The following is an 11173-nucleotide window of genomic DNA, read 5'->3' as shown; positions in this document are numbered from 1 at the left end:
TTCTTTATTAAGGCCAAATCTTAACATGACTAGTATGAAAATAAGTATTCTTTCTCATAGACTTAAGAACTTAAATTGCTTCATATATGTATATATAAAGGCTTTATATAGTAAATCCTAATGCTTACTTGTGTACAGTTCCAGTTAAACGACATAGTAAATATGGGTAACTTATTAATATTTTATGAATGCAATGTTTACATTGCACCATGTTTTCCATCTCATTGAGAGTAAATAAACATGCTGTGAAGTGCCTCATTGAAAATTTGATCAAGAGATATAATCAAACATACCTGCAGTTTATCTTAGACATATATTCAGCATAATAAAAGTGTTAAGACATAACTGGCAGTAAAAGTATTAAGAGTTTCTTAAAGCATAATCATAAACGAAAGCATAAAAAAGCTTAAAGCATAATCACACCATAGAATATCTCCCCACATTGATATTCTGATATTATGCACAAATGATTGACAGAAATGATTTCATTCTTTCTCATTTGTAATGCACAACATACCAATTCTGGTTCAACACTAAGCCTTAATATTAAATTGATATAATATTATGATATATTGTGCCATACTCTCAACTAGTATAATTTTATTGGCCACTCAGAATTGCAATTTTATATGAAGTGTGTCTGTAATAGGCATCAAAGTTGTTGGGAAATGTTAATTATTTGTCTTATTGCTTTTAGGATAACATTTTATGTTGAGTTAGAAAAACAGTTAATAATTTGGTAGGGCATATTATTAAGGATATATAGTAGCATTCGTGCAGGTAGAACCTATAGATTCAAGATTCAAGAAGCTTTATTGTCATTTCAACCACATATAGCTGACGCAGTACATAGTGAAATGAAACAATGTTTCTCCAGGACCTGGAGCTACATAAACATACAACATAAAGATCAAATACGAAAAAACAACACAGAGCTAGGACCAAAGTTATACCTACACTGTAAGTGTGTATATATATATACCTACACTGTAAGTGTGTATATATATATATGTATATATATATATATATATATATATATATATATATATATATATATGCCAAAAGTTTTGGGACACCCCTCCAAATCATTGAATTCAGGTGTTGTTTTTAAGGGGTTGGGCTTGGCCCCTTAGGTCCAGTAAAAAGAACTCTTAATGTTTCAGCATACCGAGACATTTTGGACAATTTAATGCTCCCAAATTTGTGGGAACAGTTGGAGATGACCCCTTCCTGTTTCAGCATGACTGCACACCAGTGCACAAAGCAAGGTCCATAAAGACATGGATGAGTGAGTTTGGTGTGGAGGAACTTCCTCAACCCGATAGGACACCTTTGGGATGAATTAGAGGGGAGACTGTGAGCCAGACCTTCTCATCCAGCATCAGGGCCTGACCTCACGAATGCCTAGCCCAACCCCTGAAAAACAACACCTGAATTCAATGATTTGGAGGGGTGTCCCAAACCTTTTGGCAATACAGTGTATGTTGATCTTAAATTTTAATTGTGTGTGTGTGTGTATTTCCTATGCTACTGGCTGTTGTGTAAATCTGTTAAGCTATTCGCTCTTCCACACATAGTGCCAAAAAGAAATAAATAAACATACGGAATCAACTCGTTAAAATATCACTGTCCTAAGATGAACAAATCAAGAGAGCAAAAGTGCTGGAAGAGTAGTTCTTTAAAAAATGGCGCCTACTCCTTTTTCCACTCAACGAACTGGTGTCCAGCTTGACAACACGAGACTGAGCCAATCAGGTGAGAGTGACGTCATAGGGTTCGGTCGAGGGCAAGGTGTGAGAGGCTTTATAGTTCTGCCTCTCAAGCAAGACCATAAAGGCAGCCAGGTGTGCATACGAGAACGAGGGTTTATTACGCGCATGCGCAAAGTAAAATTGTAATTATATGTTAATACTGAAGGCATTTAATGATAATTAAAGTTACGTTATCAACTACTATTACTTGTAAATTCATGCTGGCGTGATGTATATGAAATATGGGTATTATGGTGCGCTTGAGCACAGCTAAATATTCAAATGTAAAGAAATTGTGCAGAGCGTTGGGTTTATAACTAAATCCCGCTGGGGTTGCACAGACACGGCTCCTTTAAGAAGCGAGTCCAATGGTGGGGCTCAGGGGGCGGGGCTTGGTCTTCCATGGTTCCTTCTTGTTGCTGCAGAGGAACTCTGTGTGCAGAGCATTAACGAGACTCTGTAGTTGGATCGCCCAGGATGTGGGGCGCACGGTCCGATTCTGCTCGGAGCCGTGCTGATGGAAATACATTTGGGGGAAGCGATCTGTCAGGAGCTGGCGCGTTGCTATTTGCTGCGTGTGGACGTTAGAGGTGATTATGGCTTGATCAATGTTTGAAACGTTGCACGGTAATTCATTCGCCCCCGCTTTAGGGTGCTCGGAAGCGGGTTTTTTTTCATTCTGGCTGGATAGCGAAAAGGCTTGAAACGTTATCAAGATGGCAGCTGTACTTTGTAGTTTATGTTAGGAATAGAATGATTTGCTTTCAGGGTCTCTACAATGTTACTTCTGAATTTGTGGCAGCTAACGTAAATGAAAACGTGATCCTTGTGTAATTGGCTATCAGGGCGCTCGCTGTGAGCTCGCGGCTCCCTTGTGTGACTGCATTCAGCGCTTTTAACGAGGAATTGTACAGAAAGAAATGCAAATCGCTCCAGCTCTTAACGGGACACGTGGAGATTAGTTCGAGGGCTGAAGAGAAGGTTTAGATCCTTCTGGTGCAAAACCAAAACACAGCTAATGCATCTAAATGCATCTTAGCGCAACTTTGCATTCATGACCTGTCCGGAGTTTGAACATGAGCACGTCATGCATTAGTTTTGTTCTACCACAAGAGCCAAATGTAAAGTTAGAGCCGTCCTTCACAGATATACTCCCTTAGAGATCCGTCTATTGATGGAATGCAGGACGACACTCCAACCGCCAAGGAACTGTGTCGAAGACCATAAGCGCACAAAGTGTTCATTGGGGGAAACATGGCACAGGCTAGTAGCGAGGAGAAGAAACCTCCCACAGGAGACGTTGACATAGATCCGGACTTCGAGCCTCAGAAAAGGCCGAGGTCCTGCACATGGCCTTTGCCTAGACCGGAGTGTAGCACTGGGAAGCCTGAGGCGAGCGAGGCGGACATTATTCCCGAGGAGGAAGACGACGAGAGTGGCCCTGATCGTCGTGTGGACGACACCAACACGCACACAGGAGAGCAATCAAGCTACACACGAGCTAAACAGAGCCACAACTCTGGTCCTCCTGGACCAACATTAAATACAACTTGTAATGACAAGGACAGTGACGGTTCTCCTTCTCCCAGCGCCTCCCAAGCGCTGGCCGCTGCAGCTACCGACTCGGGCATTACTACCCTCTCACTCCAGCAGCCCAGAAAATCATCCGCACGCAGAAATGCATGGGGAAATTACTCATATGCTGATTTAATCACCCAGGCTATCGAGAGCTCCCCAGAGAAAAGGCTGACTTTGGCCCAGATCTATGACTGGATGGTCAGATCTGTGCCATACTTCAAGGACAAAGGTGACAGCAACAGCTCTGCGGGCTGGAAGGTAAGTGGGCTGCATATTAGAACCTAGAAATAATAATGATGATGATGATAATAATAATAATAATAATAATAATAATAATAATCAGGCAGTAGTGCCTAAATTTAGAGAATAAACATTTAGTGGATCTGGTTGGCAAGGGGCACACAAATGAAAAATTAGTAATGGGGTTGTGCGGTTTAGTGATTAAATGGGTGATGTCAGGGATACGCCAAAGGGTGTTCTAGTAACCAGAGATAAATGGAGCAAGGTTGCAAATGATAACCCCTCCTTAGCCTACATTTCATTTTGATCAGACCAGTGAAACCAGTATCTCTCACTGGCATAAAAGGGAGTTAATCTTATAAAGGAAAGCAGCATACATGTGTGAGGAACAGTGTGATCAGTAAATATGGCGAGTTGTTATGGAGGAAAAGGGTACGATGTGCAAAATGATGCATGTATCATCAGCAGGACTACTGATTTGACCTTAATTTATTTCTTTCCCTTAATTGGTGCAAGGCACTGCAAATAATGGTTTCTATAGTAGTCAACAAAATGCTCAAGCCCCTGTCTCTCCTTAAAAGTTGATGCACTTGCACAAAAAGATTTGAATATATGGTCAGAATTTGTTTTTACTAGACAACTAATCTTCCTAATTAAAATGCAAAAAAACAAAACATTACTGGATGTTGCATGTAAGCTTTTAAGGGTGCCTCATTTCCTGATAAGAATGTGACTGAGCAACAATTTTTGTACTGTATTTGGTAGTGTGTATATATATATTTGCTTCAGGGATTAGCCTTGTTTTGAAAAGCATTTTTCTGCAGAATGGAACAAAGCTCGATGAATGTGCATGGCAAGACTGGATTTCAATATAGGCACAAAGCCTATGAAATCAATAAACCTGCAGGGAAGAGGATAAAGAAGTTGTGTATGATCACTGGTGAATGCCTACATAGCTACAATTAACCCAGTTAAACCCATGGCAGACAAAAAACAATCTAACAGATATACAGATATCAAAAAGGTGATAAAATCATGTAAATGACCATAAACATTATTGCATCATTCCCCATTTAAATATATTGTACTTCATGTATGATTATATAACCCATGTAGAGAAGGTTTATCATTTTGGTACAGTAATCTTTGAGCACAAAACTCTCAATATAAATAGTTTTCATATAAATATAAGTATTATTCTCATAAGATAATATTAGATATGTTTAAAGAGGACTTCAGTATATTACAGCAATAATCATCATTCCAAATGTTTAATGAACTATTTGAGGATGGGAAAAAGCCTAGCAAATTTAAATCAATAGAATTTTTTTCCCCTCAAATTAGTCCCTGTATCTTATGATTGGGAAAATGGATAAAGAAACAGTGTAGAGGCGTGTGCATTGTGAGATAGGGTTAAGCATGTCGCATCATCTTGTGGCACAGAGATTTTGCATCTGCCTGCATTGGAGTTAGGAAAGGAAAAAAAAGGAAAGTATGAGGTTTAATTCGATACAGGAATTTGATTGGCTGCTTGGTCCCCACCTCCACTTCCTATTGGCTTGTGGCTTGAGCAAAAGAATCAATCAGCTGACTGGAAACTATGTAGGTCAGTGTGTGGCAGAATGTGAGGAGCTTGGTGTTTGACAGCTAGCTTTGTGTAGACTGGCAGTGTTCCAGTGCTCTTCTGAACAGGGACAAGAGCATGGCTTCAGGAGGGTTGGCACAGGAAGCACAGAATATTGCAGCTCATTATTAGCCATGCTGTTTATACTTAATAGCCTTTTGTGATCACAGTATTACAGTATGAGAAATCGCACAGTATTTATTGTTTATTAAAGATTACTGTGTGGAGTATTAGCATTGATCAGTAAACAGATAAAACTTAAATATGCAATGGCAATGTAGGTGACTGCTGCATGGCTTAAGGAAGCAATAAAACCGTAAGCGTATTGTTGTGGTCAGTTCTATTACAACTAATGGTTTTTGGACGTATATAAGACAATATCCTATCTTGGAGTTGAAACAGTCTTAAACATTTACATTTTGACGGTGAAAAGATGGAGTTGCTGCATTGATAAAGTTTCATGTGTCCTAGATTTGTCCATTGATAATACCTGAACTCGACCTTGTTGATGAAATCAGTGATGAAATAAGCGTTATATAAGTGTTGAATTGACCAGGCTTGAGTCCAACTACAGCGCCTGAGTCCAACTAAATAGCATTATGTAATTAACAGCGTTTAATGTAGAGCCCTCAGGAACTTTGATTAGTGCAGCTAATGTAAGCTATTCACATTCAAGATTAAGCCCTATGAATGTTTTTATGCTATGTTAATTCTTATCAATGTTCTTTACCTAGTTTGACCTATGTTGAAGATTATTTTAATATAGGTATAAACTTTTTTTTTTCAACAGAACTCCATACGACACAACCTGTCCCTCCACAGTCGGTTTGTCCGAGTGCAAAATGAAGGGACGGGCAAGAGTTCGTGGTGGATGGTCAACCCAGATGGAGGGAAAGGTGGCAAAGTACCCCGAAGACGTGCTGTTTCCATGGACAATAGCAATAAGCTAATTAAGAGTGCCCGTGGCCGCGCTGCTAAGAAGAAAGCTGCTCTCCAAGCTGCTCAGGATGGAAGCTCGGAGAGCTCCTCCAGTCTGTCCAAATGGACTGGGAGTCCCACGTCCCGCAGCAGTGATGAGCTAGATGCCTGGACAGACTTCCGCTCCCGCACTAATTCCAATGCCAGCACCATAAGTGGCCGACTGTCTCCTATCTTGGCCAACTTGGAAGTGGATGAGGTTGCTGATGATGACTCTCCCCTCTCTCCCATGTTGTACTCTAGTCCCAGCAGCATGTCTCCTTCCACTGGCCTGACTGAGCTGCCGCGCCTTGCTGATCTTGCAGGTACTATGAATCTCAATGATGGCCTCTCAGACAACCTAATGGATGACTTGCTTGATAACATCAGTTTAACAGCTTCACAGTCTCCAGGCCAAGATGATAATAGTGCCAGTGAACAAGGAAGCCCCGTGTTTACCTTCAGCTGCTCTGGCAGCAGTCTTGGGGTTCCCAACTCCATGTTTAGTCCATTGTCTGTCACCAGCCTGCGCCAGTCCCCCATGCAAACAATTCAGGAGAACAAGCAGGCCACCTTTACTTGTGGTTCCCACTTTGGGAAGCAAAGTTTACAGGATATGCTCAGCTCTGAGCCTCATGACCACAGTGATGTCCTACTGACCCAGTCTGACCCATTGATGTCGCAAGCCAGTGCCTCCATCTCCTCTCAGAGCTCCCGCCGCAGTGGACAAGCTGGGCCTGGGGGGCAAGTGGGACTCAAGAAGGTCTCACTGTCTGGATGGCGAATGAATGGAGTCTTGGGGTCAACAAGTGAGTCAGACTACCAAAGCCTGATCAAACAGCATCTTCAACAGTCTCCGTCCAGGAGCACATCTATGCAGCTCAGCTCATCTGACTCCTTGTTGTCAGGTGTCAATGGTATCATGCCCTGTGTACAGTCATCAACTCAGGATCGATTCTCCACTGATCTTGACCTTGACGATTTCAGCGGTAACCTTGATTGTGACATGGACATATACATGCGGAATGACCTGATGGACGCAGATGACCTGGAATTCAGCTTTGATTCTCATCTCTTTTTCCATCAAAATGCGAATATGAATTCAGGGAGTATGTCAAATACCAAACAAACCTCATCCCAAAGCTGGGTACCAAGCTGATCAGCTCAGCACATGGAATGTGTAGTGATGGGGCAGAACAAAGCTTTATAAACTGTCCCAACTTTTTAAACACTGTCCTGTGTAAAGGACATGTATAATAATCTGACAACTACAGATTACAGTCAGCTAAATTAAATTTACTAACACTTTTGATGATTTAATGGTTTTGTCAACAAAAGTAGTGAATTGTGATGAACATACGCTTGTATATGATGAGGTTTATGAAATTGATTTTGTAGTTTGACAACAACAAGGTTGAAAGCCTGAAAGGACTGAACTAAAGAAAACTAATGAAGCTGGAAATGTGTTTGGTGTTTTTACTTAATAAAAATGAAGTCCCTAATTCCTTAATCTACTCAAAGAACTAGGCCTAGAGAAGTATTTCACCGTTACATTTAGATTATCTGTAACCATAGTTTAGGTGATGTTCATATTGCTGGTACTCACATTGATAGAAACACATGCATTCTGCCAAACTAGTAATCATTTAATAGACCATTTAGTTGGCCTGTTTACACCATAGACTAGAGAATGGTACTGTTTTTTGTCTTCAAAATTGACATGGGAATGTCTTGTGCAGCCTTTATGTTAATCTTTTAAACCAGAAAAAGGGAAGAAAAGTAATTGTGTGATGTATCCATTACTCCTTTCACAGAACAGCGAAATAAGACCAGCTAATGAGCTATTAAATGTGATGCTTCAAAATCTGTTCCTTCTCTGGTGTAAGGCATTAATGCTCTTTTTAAACTGTCAAAGGGGTGCATTTAATTGAGTACTTGATCCTACCAATTGTTCTAACACCTCCATCCTAGTTTTCTGTGATGTGTACACTATTTATTGTAGAAGTAAGAAACTTTACAAATACTTACGGATTATTAGAGCATCAATTGCCACTACATTTTTGTGTATAGTTGGAAAACCACCATTTATAAGCTTTTAGGGCTACAATGGCACACTTTTAGCCTTTGTACATATCTGCACACTCTGTGGTGCTCTGAAGAGCATTGTTTTTGCTCTTATGGCAATATGCAGCAAGGAACTTCACTTTGCATGCAAGAAGCAGACCCATTTTAGTATTATAGCTGCAATCGGTGTAGGTTAGTTTGCTTACATGGACTGTATTTTACCTAGTTTGTTGAACTTGCAAAGCAAATTAGCTGATTAACAGTGAGCCTACTATTTTGTATGTTTAGTAGTAGTGCCATTTAGAGACCCCTGTCACTTGGCAAACTTGCAAGTGTTACGTTATCATGGTTGAATTCAATTTTGTACCCACAACTTCAACATCTCAAGCACCAGTGTGCAGTCTTTTTATGAGTAATGTTGAGTTAAGGTGGTCTTCATTGTTTACATAAACCCATTGTGCTAATAAAACCAAGAGTATTGTACATTGCTGTCCTGATAATGGAGTATTTATTTTAAAATATTAACTATGGAAGTGTATCCTGATTTCATGGTATTATTAAGGCATCAGTAGGAAATGCAGTTGAATGCAAAGGAGAAAAGAAGTTTTATGTTACACATGCCCTATAAACCAACAGACGAGTTGAGTGTTTGCTAGAATAACAATGTGCATTGGATGATTTAGGTAGTAGACTGGGATGGGATAGTGCATGTAAATAAAGCTTTGCACAGTATTGTGATTGTCTTGGGTCCTTGTTGTCTTTTTAATACTGTAGGAGAATACTTATTTTAAGGAAGTTGTGTTTTCCTTTGGAGGTCCTACAGTCCTACACCATTTCCTGATGCACCTGATTCAACTTATCAAAATGGCCGTCAAAATAAACATTGTGCAATGGGAAGCCTGGTGAGATATAGAATCAAATACACAAACAATTTTCTTGTGTATGCCACCACAATTATGCATACTAACTTTCTACAGACACTTACCACATACACTATTTTCATTTGGAAATGCAGCTGGAAGTTACTTATCTTTATTGTTGATTTTTAATTAGCTCCATTGGCCAACATGAAAGGTGCTTAATAAAGACTTTTTATTTAATAAATTATTATATAAATTATTTATAAACATATGTTACACATATAAATGTAGTGAGTTCTGTTTGGTTTGACATTTAGTTATTCACAGATTACTTCATAAAAATTTGTCACTATAGGTACACTGTCGAAATGTTTTTCGAAGGCCATTTGAAAGTAGGATGAACAAAGTTATTTATTTATATAAGTCATGCGTTCAAATACCTCTAAGATTCATTACATACTACTACTGCTTATAATAATAATAATAAGGTTACATTCTTTATTACATTTGTCTCTTTCAAGTCACACAAGATATAATAGATACTAATGTATTGGCTTTGTTATATTTAAATTGTGTACTCTCAAGAACGAAGCCTATTCTTGTACATTACATCAATCAGGCATAACATTGTGACCACCTGCCTAATATTGTGTTGGTCCCCCTTTTGCTGCCACAACAATCCTGACCCTTCGAGGCATGGACTCCACAAGATCTCTGAAGTTGTTCCGTGGTATCTGGCCCCAAGATATTAGCAGCAGATCCATTAGGTCCTGTAAGTTGTGATGTGGGGCCTCCAAGGGCCACACCTCGCAACTTATGGGACATAAAGGGTACTTTTGATAAATACTGACCACTGACATTGCTCAAATCCTTACGCTTGCTCATTTTTCCTGCTTCTAACACATCAACTTTGAGGACAAAATGTTCACTTGCTGCCTAATATATCCCACCCACTAACAGGTGCCATGATGAGGAGATAATCAGCGTTATTCACGGCACCTGTCAGAGGTCATAATGTTATGCCTGATCACTGTACACCAAGCTGGAATTACACAGGGCGCCTGTGCTGTTACTCTGGGCCATCAGCTTGTACCTGATTAGCTTTTTCATTTGGCTCACCTCACTTGCAGTTGTGAGCATATGAAATATTTTTCTCTGACACTAGTTATAATACATTTCTCCAGGACAGTTGAGATCTGATCTGACTCCTACAATAAAGTATGTCCTGTTGCCACCACAACCCACACCAGGAAAACCGTAAAAAAAACCAAAGGAATTAATGAATGTAGTGGGTCATTATTTATTACAGAAGCACATGACACTCTCTCATAGACCCTGTGCTATTGTACTCTGCAGTTTCACGCACGTGCAGTTATTTCACAATCCTCTTGTGAAAGGAAAATAACGTCTCCACTCCTAGTGACAGTAGATATAATATGTTCTATATGTCCTTGTGCACTGATTGGTCAGTGCCTCAGTGATGAGTTCCCATTGGCTATAGGCTTCTTTTGCTGTGAACCAATCAGCTGGTCTGTATCCAAGTGAATTTGGGCTGTGGAGCTATTTAAGGCCACATTGGCGGGGAAATGTCAGATATTTGATTTAAAACATCTCAGCAAGATGGAAGGAATGAACATTTATTTGTTTGTTTATTTCATTATTTATTGCATAGCTTGACCTAGGGTATATGTCTTTTATGTAAATTGACTAATATATATTAAAATCACAAACCCAAACAATGTAGTAGTTGTAGTTGTAATAATGATAATAATAATAATAACAATAATAATAATAACTAATAATAAAACTGTTCGTCTACTTTACTTTTGTAAATAATGGAGATTCCTAAACATAGATACACCCAAACTACATTATGACCGCATAGTCTAGTGACCTACATTTTATGCCTTATATTCTTGTGGACTTAGTTATGTGTTATGAACACTTCATAATCAATTAAATAAAACGTCAAACATTTAATTGATGTAAATATATGTATACTTTTTTTTTTTGCAGACCTTGAAATACTGTAAACTGCAGCATAAAAGCATTTTGTGCTCTTTTGTAGTCATTTCTAAGACACAGGTCTACTGCAACCA

The 11173-nt window shown here is 39.3% G+C and overlaps 1 protein-coding gene across 1 annotated transcript; it reads left to right on the top strand.

Annotated features, from left to right (window-relative positions):
- The first annotated feature begins 2136 nt into the window (after positions 1–2136).
- Positions 2137–8946, top strand: foxo3a (forkhead box O3A). Its single transcript, XM_058399837.1, has 2 exons — positions 2137–3587; positions 5984–8946. The coding sequence occupies exons 1-2, from the start codon at positions 3006–3008 to the stop codon at positions 7307–7309; spliced, it is 1908 nt and encodes a 635-aa protein (XP_058255820.1). The 5' UTR covers positions 2137–3005; the 3' UTR covers positions 7310–8946.
- The last annotated feature ends 2227 nt before the right edge of the window (positions 8947–11173 follow it).

Source organism: Hemibagrus wyckioides, linkage group LG09 (assembly GCF_019097595.1).
Source record: "Hemibagrus wyckioides isolate EC202008001 linkage group LG09, SWU_Hwy_1.0, whole genome shotgun sequence".
NCBI classification, from domain to species: Eukaryota; Metazoa; Chordata; class Actinopteri; order Siluriformes; family Bagridae; genus Hemibagrus; species Hemibagrus wyckioides.
Note: the sequence above shows the minus strand (reverse complement) of the source record. Positions and strands in the feature narration are given on the sequence as shown.